This window comes from Trachurus japonicus, chromosome 5 (assembly GCF_045865225.1).
Source record: "Trachurus japonicus isolate A0001 chromosome 5, Traja_1.0".
Classification (NCBI taxonomy): domain Eukaryota; kingdom Metazoa; phylum Chordata; class Actinopteri; order Carangiformes; family Carangidae; genus Trachurus; species Trachurus japonicus.
Genome location: NC_140911.1, coordinates 18689911 through 18706525, shown reverse-complemented (window position 1 = coordinate 18706525; position 16615 = coordinate 18689911). Strand labels below are relative to the sequence as shown.

Genomic DNA, 16615 nt, shown 5'->3' with positions numbered 1-16615 from the left:
AACAATGTCAACATTAGGAAGAAATCTGAATCTGATATTTTAAACTGAAAAAAATATTTGAGGTTGTTGCAGCAGAAATTTAAAAACAAAAATGGAATGATTAAAAGCCTCAGTGGGTTTGATGAACAGGCAGCTGCTACTGAATCATATGGTATAACATGACTACAGTGATCACCTGCAGATGAAGCAGCCGTTATGGCACCTCTGAACCACACCCTGGTTTCACATGCGTCTAAATCAGAAAACAATGAAATGAAACTCCAGCCCAAAGCATGAAATGTGAGTCTGTACTGACAGATAGACACGGGCAATACAGTAGGTTCCCGTAGAGGATGAAGAGGAGGATGCTGAAAGAGAGAGAGACCGTGATCAGCTGAAGTCTCTGTTGGTGAGGATCATGGGGGCCAGCAGGGTCCAGATGTACAGGGTCAAACACACCCAGCTGGAGGTGATCTTCACCCACACTGCGGGCCACTTGCTGGTGATGGTGTAGTCTGCATCAGGGCTGTGAGGGAAACATAACAGTCTGTCAGTCATCATCATTTATCTCAATTAATCACATTCACAAGAGGAAAAGCACCTTGCACATCTGTAACACAGAGGCTGAGGAAGATAACCCAACAAATGTACTTTTGAATACAATATTTTCAAAACTGCAGGATTAAAGGGACAACGAGGAGTTTCTATTCGGTTATAAAAAAGTCTCACGTTAATGTGGATGAATCTCCGTTACCCACACTTGTTAATGGGCCCATTTTCGATAAATATATTGTTCTGTCTCTATGGTTATTTTGTTATTATTAGTGGGGGCGGAAATGCTGGTCGAGCCGACCAGCGTTTCCTTCGTGGCGAGTAATGATAATAATGCAGCCAAATTGCCGTTTATGGTCGGAACTACGACGGTATGTGAACCTCTTTGAACCTCTGACTTTAATTCTTGATGAATGAAAACATGAGTCTGTCTTGCGCCGGTCAAATAATTTTACGGTGCGCGCGGAGGCTCATAAATGTAGAGTGAAAACGCTTCGCTTTTCCAAAACTCCTCGTTGTCCCTTTAACTTGAGTAAAAATGTGACTGAACAACTTGTTTTGGAGTCATAACTGTGGAACATTCTCCCCCCACACTGGTCAGATACTCTCACATACTCCAAATCTAAATTTCATCTAAACTAACAGGATAATTCGTTTCCATCTACGATTCTGTGCAACGACTCTGTAGCTCTGGCGGCGCTGCTTGCTGCCAGCTGAGGGTGAACTGACCTGTACCAGTTGGTGAGGGTCATCATGATGTAGAGCGAGGCCAGAAAGAGCATGAAGTGGAAGAAGGAGTAGCTGTACTGAACCATGTCTCGCTCGTTATCCTCCACCCGCCTGGGCCCCGTCGACTCCTCTGATAGGTCAGGGCTGCTTCCGCCCTCGGCCAGGATGGCGGAGTCTTTTGAGGCCATGGTAAGCTTGTTCACCTGACTAGTGCTGGATGAACGAATGCTGCGGGCACAACAGGGAAAAATCAAATAAACGAGCTTGAAATCCGGTATGAAAATATTTTGCGTTTCTGTTCTTGCCATCATTGCCTCATTCTGATGAAGGTCATGTAGTATATGATCAAAAGCTCCACAGCAAATGCTATGAGAAGCCATAGAGTAGACCATATTATTCATCTCCAAATCTCTGTTACGTCACTGCTTCCTGATCGATCAGCACCTGAGAAGACGACGGATACCCTGTATGACGGCTCTTTTTTAGACCTCTTCCCTCTCAGTGGTGGTGGTGCTCTGCTCTATTCTGACTGTAATCAATCTATAACCGTCAATGATGTCAATGATGTATCACATGCCACTGGGCTCTGCTGTTTTGTCGACATTCTTCGTGAAACCCATCAGAAACCTGATTGGTATATGATATGATATATGTGTGATTTTTGCTTAACAGGTGATTGTTGTAACCAATGATAATAATGTGTGATTTCTTGCTAAAAAAGGTAAGGATTACTGGAACCAATGGCAGAAATGATGAGTTTCTGTGTCAGGCCGTCTCGGCTCAAAATGTAACAGGAAGTGCCCTTCCGTTCAGCTGGTTGGCCACAGGGTTTAGAGACATCAGCAGTATCAGTTATCCTGCTGGTTTTGAGATTCCAAAAAGGTCAAAAGAGATGAAGATGAAAGTGTATTAATCAGGCTCACCCAGTTAATTCTCCAGACCCTCAGATTTAGATTTGAAACGGGAAATACACTTCACTCCACTATCTTGCCACCCAAAATAAAAAATAAAAAAATAAACAAAATAATAGTTCTCCATTAATATTCTCCAGATTGTTAGAGGTTGTTAGAGGACTCTGCTCATTTGGAGGGGCATTAGTCACAGGTAAAACACCAGGCCATTGCATCTGAATTCAAAAAATAGGAAGTCAAAAATCCCTTCACGCTATTTATTCTGTGCTAACTTTCTCTTTAATTAAGCTGCAAACACAGCAGTTTATAGTATAAGTTAGGGGTGCACCGATCGATCGGCACCGATTTCCTTAATTTTGCGGGATCGGCCATCGGCCAATTCTTTCATGTGAAACAGATCTTATCTCCCTCCGCAAAGGTCTGAAAGTCAGCCGCTCTCCCCTTCTGCTCTGCTGTGACAGAGGGCTGACTGACAGGTCACATCTATGCACATGCGCGTATTGTTTCATGGGTACTGTACATGGGAACACTGAAGGTGTATGCTGTCTGTCAGCCAGAATCGGAATCGGCAGGTCAGGTTTTTTAAAATCGGTGATCAGCCAGAAAATTGCAATCGGTGAACCCCTAGTATAAGTATAAACTTGTGATCTATGTGAGGGGGTATAAGCTACAGAAGGGCCCTCACATTTAGTTAAGTTAATTTTGGGCAGCACAACTACTTTCTTTCCGAATGAGCCTGTTTGGATAAAACATTTCTAATTGACCTGTTGGCATGATGCAGTTTAATTTGGATTGGCATTTATTCCTATTTTATTCTGATTATTTGTGTCCATGTAAACATGGCCAGTGAGAGGCTAGGCGAGTTACCTCATCACCAGCTTACAGTAAGCAATCAACCTGTACTGAGGATTCTGACCCTTTAGACGGAGAGTTGGTCCAATAAAAAGACATGTGGGGCTCAATTAACGGGATCTAACAGAGATGAAGTTGCTCCTCTGTCATTTTAATGTGTTACTGATGCAGGTACAATGTGTCCTGTTTCACAGATATTTGTCAGCATGATGTTGGAGGAAAATGGCTATGGTCAAGAAGACAAATGTGGACAGTGATGACCTGGATGGTTCCCTGGTGGTAGTCAGAGTATCTCAGGTGCAGCGGACCTACCTGGAGTAGAGGATGCACAGGACAAATATAACAAGTCCCACAATACTCTGGGCGTCCCACCACTGCAGGTATGGAGACGTCAGGACTGGCTCCTCTGTGCCGATGATCACGACAGCTGTCTGGTTCTCTATCTCCAGGGGGGCCAGTGTTGGGACCGCGATCTGCTGGAAGATACTCAGCAGGCTGGGGTTACACGCTCGGTCTGAGAGGAGAGAAACCGTTTTGTGTGTGAGTAGTACAGTACCATGAAATGAATTCATGAGGGTCATGATTTACACATCATCTGTTCCTGACATTCACATGTTCTTACAATCACAAGACACGAGCTCCATGAAAATAGCTCGAAAATAGCCCTGTGTGTGTGGACACTTGGGTGCAGCTCTATGGAGGAAACCATGAACTAGAGCCTGTGTATCAGGCACCAAAAGAATAACAATAACCCAGTTCAAACTAAATTAATGTAATGCATTTCAGTTTGAACTGGTCTATCTGATAAATACAACTGTTCCCATTTCAATATAGAGGCTCATTTCCATAATTTTGCCATATTAAAATAAATGCATTATGTTATTAATTCAACAGGCCGTGCAACATTTTCAACTCAAGCTTTCTAGAGTGTCAGCGGACTGAAACCCTTCATTTCTGATTCTCTGAACATCCAGAGTAGATGCACATGTGAGCCCACATCACTGAAAACAGCATTATTATTATATTATTAAGTTAATTAGGTTGATATTGAATAAATTATACATGAAGAGAAATTACAATCATGATCATCATGTATAAAAAGTTAAAGGTTGACTATGTAGAATTACAAGAACAACATAAATAAATAATAGGTCAATATTATTAAGGATAATAGAGTTTATCTTTCCTTGGACTTTATAGGAGCTGGCCTTTATTTGTGTGTCTGTGTTGACAATACTCCCAGCCTCCACCAGAAACCTACTCTTTAATTGACCCCTGGTTTCTGGGAGGAAACATGACAATTCAACCAACAGTCTCACCAGGCTCATTGGTCATGGCTGACCAGGTCAGAAACATGGTGTAGAGGGTGATGATGGAGGACTGCAGAAGACCTGAGCGTGGCTGAGACTCCTGGTGACACACAGAGAGAGAACAGTCAGGAATTTCACAAACACACATCTAAGATACATCTTGTTGATCTGTTAAAGGACAATTCCAGAATTCAACTCAGGGGTGTATTTTCATATCATTTTAGGTCTAAAAGAAGGAATCTGAAGATTTTCAGTTTAATGTCTCCTGTTTTGCGGTAGTTGCGTCTGTCCCCGCATCGCCACGGCAGCGATGAATGGGAGTGGATGTAAGTTCCGCTGTTTAGGCTGTTTCCATCCCTCAAAGCCGCAATTTTTGTTCCACAGACAGCGTCAGATGGAGACTCAAACATGCACCGAGAAGTTTATTTACTTCAAGCAAGCCGACATGTTTGTAAAAGTCGATCTAATTCAAAGTCTCCCGGAGTCTCGCGCGAGACCCAGTTGCCGTACGCGGTGTGTTCAGGTGCAGTGGGAAAAGCTACCGTTTGTGTCATAAACACAGGAATATCAACTCTTTACTTGCTTCAAGTAAAAAAAACTTATCGCCGCATGTTTGAGTAGCCACCTGACGCTGTCTGTGGAAAAAATGTACACTTGAAGCAAGTAAAGAGTTGATATTCCTGTGTTTATGACACAAGCGGTAGCTCCCACTGCACCTGAACACACCAGCACTGCAACTTCGGGCTCGCGCGAGACTCCGGGAGACTTTGAATTAGATCTAGTTTTACAAACATGTCGGCTTGCTTGAAGTTTATTTACTTGTAAACAGTCTAAACAGCGGAACTTACATCCACTCCCATTCATTGCTGCCGTGGCGATGCGGGGACAGACGCAGCTACCGCAAAACAGGAGCGATTAAACTGAAAATCTTCAGATTCATTCTTTTAGACCTAAAATGATATGAAAATACACCCCCGAGTTGAATTCACCTGGAATTGTCCTTTAATATGTCAGGGAATATGTTTACTGACAATCTGGTGGGACAGAGAAGGTCCGACCAGCTCCTTTGTGTACCTGGACTTTGTGCAGCACAGAGATGACAGAGGCCACCATGCAGAGCAACATGTTGAAGCTGATGAAGAACTTGTTGATGAAGCATCCATCAGGCTTGGTGTAGAAGACGAAGAACAGCACCACGGCAATCGATGACAGGATGTAGTTGAGGATGGTTACAGTCAGCAGAGCTATGAACAGAAAGCAGATCAAAGACCGGTAAGAAACAACAAGTCCACGTTTCCCCACATCTTTGCACATCTGTCGTCTGCTCATCCAAAGATCTTTGATGTGTTTCTTCTCTTTCAGCTGAGTCACTCACCTGCATACCAGCCCCTGGAGTTCCCCGTCTCCATCTTGTCTAACCAGGCCTCGTTCCAGGAGTGGGCAAAGTCCACCAGCAGCACTAACTGGATCAGGATGAAGAAGAAAGCTCCACCTGAGCCTACCACGAACCACGCTGCAATAAAAAAAAAACCACACACACACACAAGTTTGATAAGACGGGTGAGCATATAAACAGTCGGTGTGTGTCTGTATGTATGTGTAGGTACTTACTGTAGGTAAAAGGCCCTTCAGGAATGTAAAAGGCACCGACTGTGATGGCCACCAACACAGCAAACTTGAAGAACCAATATCTGCAAACACATGAAGTCACAATTACAAAGAATCTACTTACTAGACTAGTAAAATAGAATAGAATAGAATAGAATAGAAAGCCTTTACTATCCCTGTTTATCCAGAGGGGGAGTGTTTCATTACTGTTGTGTGAAGCTTTTTGTGAGGTCACACTGACCTTGACCACCAAAGTCTAATCAGTTCCTCCTTGAGTCAAAGTGAGTGCTTGTGTCAAATTTGAAGGGAGTCCAGAGGGATAAGTCAGATATTGTGATTACAAGGTAAAACAAAAACTCTGTTGCTGGTGCAGATGCAGAAAAAACGTTTCACACAGGCTGTTACTATAGTTTTCTATTTGTAGACCTGTATCTAATCAGTGAGACCCTGAGAGTCAAAGTGTTTCTTCAGTGTGACAGTCACCTGATGATCAACCACACAGGGTTCACACACTTCACAAGGTTTACTGTGTGAATGCGTGACAGCTCACTGAGAGATAACTGCACCAGACAGCTGCTCTTGTGGCTCTATTTTGAAGACAAAAACCTCACTTCTTGTCCAAATGACGGATAAAATGTACTATGTACTGGAGAGAAGGCATACGAGTAGTGGAATGTAATGAAGGAGTCTTTATAAGGATAGTTCAACATTTTGGCAAATTCGCCTATTGCTGTAATCCCTATAGTCATAGGGGTTGGTTCATTACCTTTGATTGTCGGTGCATGTTGTTTTGAGATCCATGGGGCAGAGACGTGAGCTGCTCAGCAAACACAATGGAGGTGAAGGATACATGGTCTCCTGTCCCTCAAAACTCATCAAATACATATAATACCCAACAATGCAAAAACACTCTGGTCACCATGCTATGAAATAATCATGTAGCATTACGAGAGAGTTGTTTTCGAGGCAAATGCGCAGCCGCAACTACATTCCAGACACGGCCGCTGGGCGGAGTGATTTCAAAAGCGCAAGTAGTTCATGTCACTTCATGACACTTCATGTGTTGTAATTATTTAATAGCATGGTGAATGTGCAGGTCACAACTTGTCCACGAGAGCGTTTTGGAGTTGTTGGATTGTGTATTTGATGAGTTTTTGAGGGACAGGGGACCTGTACCGTTCACCTCCATTGTGTTCACTGAGCAGCTCGCGTCTCTGCCCCGCGGATCTCAAAACAACATTCACCTGATGATTAAAGGTAATGAACCTGCTTCTATGACTATGGGGATTATGGCGAATTAATGGTATGGTACTATCCCTTTAACGCAGGAGATTGGACCAACATCAAAGAACAGTCTGTAATCATTAAAACTAAATAAATTATATTTTACTAATAATTGAACAACATGATGCATCATTTTTTGCGCGAGAAATAAGCCGAGCACGTGTCCTCGCCTATACTTGTACAAGTTTTACCAGGTAACACCTGGACCTGCACAACATCAACATGACAGAAGAGTTAGAAGAAAAGATTTATCAGTTGAGGAAACTCCTCTCACTGAAGAACAGTTTTATGAACCGACAAACAACAACTGACCAACTATTTCATATCCAACAGGAATCATACACCAGTTATATGTGTGCAGTTCATGCTCCTTTTAAAACAGTTGTATAGGACAGTGAAACTAGAGGAGCAGACCCCGTGGATCACTGTCTCTCTCTCTCTCTTCCTGTGCGTGATCAGTGTGAATCTCTCTTCACACAACAACATAATATCAGATCAGGTTTGTGCTGTCACTTGGTGATAATGAAGCCAACTGTAACACACAGGGCGAAGTCCAGCTGCTGAACAACATGTTGTAAACGATGGCAGTTGTGACGCTGTGTTCACAGGTGTGTCAGTGACACTTTGAGTCTATAGCAGCTGAGAGCTGATTGGAGGTTGGACACATTGCACAGCGTGGTCAGATCTGGTCAAGGGTTAAATGTTAAATGTTGATAGAGCATAATATTTTATCACACCAGCACCTGTCCAATCAAGAGGCCTCTTTCTCTGTCTGACCGAGCTACATGCGCTTAGAGACACTAGTTAATCCAGTGTACATGTGTTTGGACCGTGGGAGGAACCTGAGAGAAACCACGGTACAGGGAGAACATACAAACTCCACACAGAACCAAGAACCTTCTTGCTGTGAGGCAACAGGGCTAGCCAGCCTACATTATACCAAGAGTTAACAATGAAAGATAAATAAATACTGTCCAATTTATTGTGTAGGATGTGTTGTTCAATTCAGACATACTATATATTTATATGTAGAACCTGAACCGCTGTTCAAAATTGAGTTGCTGGTCATTTACAAGTCATTTTTTCAGTTCCCTTTACGTTCTTTTTCCTATCCCTTCCTCTAAGTCAATTATTGTCCTCTTCTGCCTTCATCTTATCTTTACCCTGACACACAGACACACAGAAACATTATGACCACAGATGAAGAGGATTTAAAGAGACCACTGTGGACCCAGGTGTAAAGCTGCTTGTCTTCTCTGTCATTATAGCGATGGCGGTAGATGTGCTAAAAAATGCCAAAATTGAGTTGCTGGTCATTTGGGTCGGCAGTTGGTATGGTTAATGTTGCATTAACTCTATTCTTACATTTTTAAGTAACAGGAAAATAAGTGGTTTCCGTAAAGTAATAGTACCATTTAAATCATGACATCCATCCCTAATGACATGCACGTGTCTACAGTCCTTACCCGTTATGGATGGCAGCACGGTGGTCTCTGCTGTTCTTGATGTTGATCATGAGAATGGAGAATCCCAGGAACCACATGCTCATGCCAAAGCAGATCCGGTACACGGCCTTGTAGCCCACAAACATGTCACAGTTGACATCTGCCTGCACGCCGGGGATAGAAGAGCCCGCTCCCTCTTTACAGAAGCCTGGGATCTGCAGCAAGTCAGAAGAAATCACAGTTTACACTTTATATAATGACACACACAGCTCCACTGTTTCACATTGTGTCAAACAAATATTAATTCTCAGTCAACTCAGTGAGACCTGAGCACAGACACACACAGACACACATGCTCCTCATGGCCAGACATGACAGAGTGGTTTATTGTACACATATACATGATTAATAGCAAAAGAGACACCCAGGGGAATCAATGCCCTGCTCTGTAATGAGTATAAAAAAAACATTAATTGGAGAACGCACAACACAAAAAAATACATAATGTGTGCCTATCCTGGTATGTATGTATGGCATCTATACATTTTACATGTTTCAAACAATGAAAAAATGTTTCTAAGCTGTTAAAAGTTTCACTGACAATAACTGGACTACCCGTTTTGAGCAGTGAGACAAGTGACTTTATTATTTGTAGAAAATTGTACTTATTGCATGCATGTCCCAACACAAGGCATTTTGCTTAAATTAATGAGAAATTTTAATCTGTTGTAAAGGCCAAACGAACTGTTCACAGATTTGAGCTAAATTGAAAATGCTTTTCTAATTGAGAATTTCGCCAAAACGAATGAGAAAACTGTAAAGATCATTTAGAGACAGTGACTGTTGTTTGTCTGTGACTTGTTTACTTGAGTTGGTTGTTAACTGAGAACAGTGAACGGGCAATAACAACAGAAATATTTTCATGGATGCCCTCAGTTCGATTCCCATGATGCTCTCTCTCTTACCCTCTTGAGCTGCTCGTCCACGCCCGGCGACAGCATGACACAGGCGACGATGGTCCCCAACAGCAGGATGAAGGCGTAGATGATCCTGGTCACCGTGGAGTTCCTGCTGCTTGGACAGCAGCTGCACATCAGACATGTGGCGCTGCTGCACAGGCACGGCACCTGGATGTTTAAAGCAGAAGTAACACACATGTCACAGGACCTCTCATGGGCTACCAACACCACTGCCCTCGTGAAGAAGGCTCAGCAGCGGCTCTATTTCCTGAGGACTCTGAGGAAAGTCCACCTCTCGAAAGAGCTGCTGCTGTCCTTCTACCGCTGCTCTGTGGAGAGAATCCTCTGCCATGGCATCCTTGTGTGGTTCTGGAGCTGCACGAAAGCCGAGAGGAAGGCGCTACAGAGGGTAATAAAGACGGCACAGTCCATCACCAACACACAACTCCCCGCCCTCGAAGACATCTACAGGTCTCGTTGCCTACAACGGGCAAATAACATAATAAAAGACTCATCACATCCAGGAAACCACCACCTCACACTTTTGCTGTCTGGAAAGCGCTACAGATGCCTGAAGAGTCATACATCAAGACTCCAGAACAGTTTTTATTCTTGTGCCATTAAAGAACTAAATAGCAGCCTAAAGAACAGATAGGCAACAATGGGTTGTGCAATCCCCAGCGGGCAATATGCAATATCTCTTTTTTTTGTGTGTGGACTAATGTTCCCATATGCTTTTATACTAATATTTCATCATGTTTTTATAGGTTTTATGTTTTGTATTTATTCTGTCTTGTGTGTGTTGTGTGGTATCACAGCGGAGAAGCAACGTGAATTTCGTTGGAATTCTTTTTTCAATGACAATAAAGACAATCTAATCTAATCTAATCTAATCTAAGTAAGCGATATTTTTGTGTTAATATAAGTCTTAAATAGTTGTATCTTCCGACAGCAATCACTTACATAGAGTGTTTGGACTGAAACACGGGTCTGTCAGTCACTCTGCTCTGAGCCGAGGAGAAAACTTTTCTTGTATCCTACAAGTTTTATCCAATGAGGAGAGAGAACGGCATAAAGGGGCGGTCCTCTCTGTGTGTGCAGCCAAGGGATGCGCCTGAATGTGGTGACGTAGGGACGAGGACCAATAGATCCATGACGAGGGCGGGGGCTGCTAACTCCATCGGCTGACAAGACATTATGGTGCGTTCAAGGCAACTCGTAACTCGTGTTTTTCCGACCTGTGAAGTCGTACCAGTTCGATCTGGTACGAGTTCACGGGTCAGAAGTTACGAGTGGCCGTTATAGTGACTTTCACAGGTAAAACAGGTCGGAAAAACACGAGTGGGTTGCCTGGAACGCTACAAAGTCGTAAGTCGTGACTTGAAGCTGTAATTTACTGTTTCAAAAGCCTGCCTGGAACGCAGCATTAGCCAAAACGACCGGATCGCTTACTTCTGCTTTAAGAAGATTCAAAATGTTTTTTTAGAAAAAACAGATTAGCCATTAATGGGAACTTTTTGTTAGCCTGATGCATCAGCCGCTTATTTCATTACATTTCAAAAAGCGTCTGAACCTGAGCCATAGGGATTCGTTTGCTTCCGGGAGGCGGTTGCTTACATTTGCTTCAACTAATCGCTGCTGCTTGGTGGTCACGTGTGCTATACACCGGTTAAGCTCATAGGTTAATCTTGAGCGCTTGAGTTCAACGTCATCGCCTTCACTTACCCGTCTGTTCGCTGATTGGTCCGTCCGCTCTGGCCGAACCGAAACGCATTGCTAGTGTCCTGACTACATTGTTGAGGCAAATGAAATTTGCCGGAACCAGTAGGCGGCGCTAGCCTGGCTAACTTTTTGTTGCCTGCCTGACCGAAACCAATTGTCCCTGGTGGGATTACGTAATAAAGTTGTCTGAGTGTGAGTCTGAGTCGTGCTGTATGCTGTACATGTTTGTTATCTCAGTCAGATTTCGCACTAAAATGTCACAACCATGACAGAAATAGAAGAATTAAAAGTGGCAAGAGGAAAAGTGGAAGTGATTTCTCGTCTGTCAAGCAGGAAAGAAAAACTGAGCTTCAGCTGTTTCAGTTCACTCTTAGAAGTTTCATGTAAAAAAAAAAAAAAAAAGGAGCTCATTGTAGGCCTCCATGTGTTGTTGCAGGGTCAGATGTGGGCCACCAAGATTTCCAGGTTGGCCATGAGTTCGAAACGGCAGGAAACCACTGATTCGAAACATTTCTAAATAAAGCAAAGTTAGCATACTGTAGAAGAATGTGAGGGCCGTGAAAATTGAGACAGGGCATGAAATGATTATCTTCTCATTAACAGGATGTTCAGGCTAATGGCTTCTCCCTGCTCGTTACTCAGATTGGACATGAGAGAGACGACAAAAACATCATCTGAGAGTCATCTGCCATGGGCAACATCAGCTGAGGATCACTGACTAAAGGCTTCAGTTGGTTATCCAGCCGTCTGAGGAGCTCAACTTGTACAGCAGTGACAAAGATATAACATTCTCAAAAACCAGTGGTTAGCTCTGAGCCTTGTGCTAGCCTATCCTGAAAGTCCTACCACTTTCACATGTTTGTGTGCTTGCTGGTGATCATATGTTTCACGATATAAATTAATTATCTGTCAGACGAGGCCAGAGGTAGCCAGTGTAGGTCGAAGAGTAGCGGTGACACGTGTCTTTTTGGGCTGATTGAAAACCAGACAGGCTGTTGCAGTAGTCAAAGTGAAAGATAACAATGGCCTGGACCAAGAAGGGGAAGCAAAAGATTTTGATTCTGTCTTCTGTCAGGAGGTTTGTCCTGTGGCCGTCTGATGTGCAATGTTTATCTTTACAAAGATTACAAATAATTTTCACCTTGTCGGTTCGGTTGTCAAAAATCCAAACCAGTACCAAGTGCTGCTTTGTGATTCGAAACCACAAAAACAATCAAATTCATGTCATCCATACAGGAACCATAAAGAAGGACCAGGTCCTTTCTGTGTTTTTCAAATTGGTTCAAACTAAAATAAACTAAAAGTTTAATCAAATCCAAAGTCAAACACACGCACACCAGAGGCAGAGTGATTTGAGGAATTCACCTCCTTCTGATATTATAAATACACTTGCTTGTACATGTAGCTGACCGCTCGCACCAACCAGATGGGGAAAGGTTGTGTTACTGTACGCTGAAGACAACCTGACGTATTCCTGTGCCTTGTTTGTTTGATAGACTTGGGGGGTAAAACACCTCATATTGCAGGAATTGTATGACAGATATTAGCTATTAGTGGTTTTGAAACCTTTTCGACTGTTCACTTTTCTTTTTCAAACCACGATGTACCTTGAAACCAGAAACCAGTCAATGACTATTTTTAATCTTAGTCTCATTTTATCTCTAGTTCTCGACACAGAAACTCTACACACAAATGACCTAAATATTAAGGTCCTCTGTTTTTTCTATTCAAATATACATTTCTACATAGTTGTACAGATACTACAGTGATCTGCTGATATGCTGTTGAAAAGGTTCAATTCACTGAAGACAATTTTGAAGTTACTTCGCAGGTTTTGACATATCTGAACAAGGTTGAGAATTTTTACATTATGGTAGATGCTTTAACTGTGAATGACGTTTCTGATGTGAGGGTCTGGGTTAGGAAAACAGGTCTGTGGTCTTCCAGGGTAGGGGCTACACAAAGTGGTTTCAGTTGTGGTGATTTGTGTCTGTTTCAAATGGGATTTTTTTTTTTTCAGTGACAGTGACAGCAGTGAGTGAAGCAGAAACAGAGCCAGCACCGGCAGAACTTTTACTGTCACTGAAGGGGCTACGAAATATGATCATGGTGGTGGGCAGGGTCCTGGTGAATCAATTACGGCTAAATCCATCAATATTCATTACATTACAAGTCATTTTTTCAGTTCCCTTTACCTTCTTTCTCCTATCCCTTCCTCTAAGTCAATTATTGTCCTCTTCTGCCTTCATCTTATCTTTACCCTGACACACAGACACACAGAAACATTATGACCACAGATGAAGAGGATTTAAAGAGACCACTGTGTGGACCCAGGTGTAAAGCTGCTTGTCCTCTCTGTCATTATAGCGATGGCGGTAGATGTGCTAATGTTGAACTAAGCTGTAGCAAATGGAAAATGTTTCCTTCAAATGGATAAACTATTGATCAATACAATTATAACGTAGAACTGAGTCAAAAAGACTATTGATGACCGACATTCACTAACTTCCCTGTTCAATCTGTGTAGTAACATGTCATAAACTAGGCTACTATCTACACTTTTGCTTTACAGTGTGTGTGTGTGTGTGTGTGTGTGTGTGTGTGTGTCTTTGTGTCACGCACTGAGACTGAGAGGAGTCAAGAGATAAGGAGAGGCCCAGAAAACAAGTTAATTCCTCTGCCAGCCAGACAAGGTCGGCTTAGTCCAGCCACAGACGAGGCCATGGTAATGTGTGCCAGATCTGGGCTCATGACTGGCCATGCTCCGGCGTGAACCACAATAAACCTTGGAAATGTCTTTATTAGTGTAAAAGTGACAGAAGCATGCTCTTCATTTAACATGACCACTACTGTAGCTTTGACAATCCATTAGTGAGGAGCACATACACTAATGAAATGATTAATCTGTACATTCACTGAGTAAATATTCCACTTTTTTTCAGGCCACAGCTTCAAAATATGGTTTGTTTTCACAAAACGTCTTGTAAATTCAGTATCAACACACACTCACACACTCCACACACATTCTGACTGTATTTGTAAGCGTGGCTCTTGTTGTTATTCCTGTGCAACAACAAGGCAACAAAGCAGAGTTAATCCAATTAATCACGTGTAAGCAGATGACTAAGTGTGTTATTATGATTAACCCTTTGCTCTGCAGCATGGACCACAAATGCAGACTTTGGGGTGGCTGCCTTACACAAAACAGAAATGAGTCCGTCTGTATTTTTGAGACACATTTTCTAATCTAATCTAACATACAATGGTTGAACGTCTCTCAATGTCTCATTACTCTGCTGTCTTCTTTTATAAAATGTCAGCCTGTACCTGAGGCTCAGGTGCCATGACAACACCGCGGCAATGTTGACAAAGTTGCTATCATCATCATATTTATTAGGCCTATAAATATCACGAACAATGTTTCGTTTCGTCCACTTGTTGTTGTTTTATGTAGCCTAGGTATTATGACTTTTGTCTCGTCTTTGTGTTTTTTAATGGCCTGAGGTATTTTTAACATCATGCATTAGTTTGGCTAACACGCGCAGCAATGTCCATGCACTGTCCTCTAAATAAATAAATAATAAAATGCCGTATACGGCCACTTCAACAGGTGGCGACTTTCGTGACGAATGAATCAGTGTTTCTCTGACATAATTCTTCAGCGCATAATTCAATAATAATAATAATGTTTTCGTTTCCTGCTGGAAAGCACAGACTATTATTATTAATCGACGTCATCTTCGTGCTGCCTGGCAACGGACCCCCGTTAAAGACGAGCGGCAGAATCAGCAGCGGAGTTTGTTGCTACAGTGACGTTACTAGGCTACACTGTAGCTACTGTACAGTGAAGCGGTGCGACCTGTTGCCTGTCGGTGTTCACCCGGTTTTGAAGTCTCTCGTGGGTTAAACATGTTACAACAATATTACAACTTACCCAACTTGTGAAGGATAAGGCTCCCAGAACAGCCCCCATGACTGCTGCCCGGTCTCAGTCGGTGAGTCCGTGTTTCTTCCTCCCGGTACTTCTTCACTGCTCCGACCCTCCAGGGTGGACCTCAGACACGGCCCCGCTAGCTCGACTGGCTGTTCCCGCTGAGAGAGAGAGATGAACATCCACACACAGCAGAGCAGCTCCAGAGACAGTTAGTCTATCTGCTCTCTGACAGGACCGTAGCTACAGTCTGTGTGTGGACAGACAGGACTGTATTATGATTTTTTTCGCTCAGTGAGTCTGTGAGCGCGTCACGCTGGGTTAGCTACGTCATCACGACGCTGACCCACAGTGAAGTGAACACTGACCATAATAAGATGTGGACTAACTGAGGGACTTTATGTTATAAAAGTTATGTTTTATAAAGCAAACAAGAACGACAACAACAAAGAAACATGTGGACTAACACGCACTTTACATGTGTGGAGTCTGCCTTCATATTGTAAAATATCATATAATTGAATGCAGGACAAAAAAATTATAGCCTATACCTAAGCATAAATCAATTGCTTAAAAAAAAAAGAAAAAGTAATACATTTTGCATCTATTTATGTGTCCTGTTTGAATATTTATTTTTTCATGTATGTGGATATTTATTTAGTTTAGTTTAATATAGGACAATGTACAATAGCCTACCATTGATCAATTGAGAAGATAGCTGTACCAGATTTGCTGTAGTCCCTCCCAACATAAAATTCACAAATGCAGATCACAATAAAATACAGGAGAGCTTGGAACATACATAGGTGAACACATGGACAGCATATAGGCAGTACACACACGAGTTGCACAGGTAGGCTAGTCACATGGACAATATGGAGACAATACTGATAATATAGACATACATTTCTTTATTTAAAATGGAGGAACACACAAAACACTAGAAGGTGGGCCAGTAGCAGCTTTTGGCATAAAGTGTGAGGCAAGAATGTACTATAAAGTGCTATTTTTCTTGAATAAATGTGCTGGTTTTCTTATTTGAGGTAGATAAAGTGCAGAATGCTAGCAGCAAAAAAAATAATGATAGTAATAGAAATGTTAGCAATTGAAAACAACTAATTGGTAATGGCAATTCAAACAGGAGAAGCACCAAAAGAAAAGTCATAATGATAAACAGAAAACCTGACAGCACCACCTAGTGTTGGCAACATTGATTTCTCAGGAGCCATTTCTTTGTGGCAAGGTAGAAGCTGCAATAGTTTTTTGTCACTTTTGTTATTCATTTATTCCTTCATTGAAAGATTTCCAATAGGCTACCGATGGGATAGCTGGA

General features: G+C 42.4%; 1 protein-coding gene across 1 annotated transcript; it reads right to left on the bottom strand.

The window, feature by feature from the left end:
• Positions 1 to 273: 273 nt before the first annotated feature.
• Positions 274 to 15521, bottom strand: serinc3 (serine incorporator 3). The gene is made up of 10 exons (XM_085776629.1): positions 15286 to 15521; positions 9636 to 9797; positions 8692 to 8885; positions 5945 to 6024; positions 5709 to 5846; positions 5408 to 5577; positions 4343 to 4433; positions 3336 to 3537; positions 1261 to 1488; positions 274 to 505 (listed from the first exon to the last, which is right to left on the bottom strand). Exons 1-10 carry the CDS (start codon positions 15322 to 15324, stop codon positions 370 to 372), a joined length of 1440 nt encoding a protein of 479 aa, XP_085632755.1. The 5' UTR covers positions 15325 to 15521; the 3' UTR covers positions 274 to 369.
• Between the last annotated feature and the right edge of the window lie 1094 nt (positions 15522 to 16615).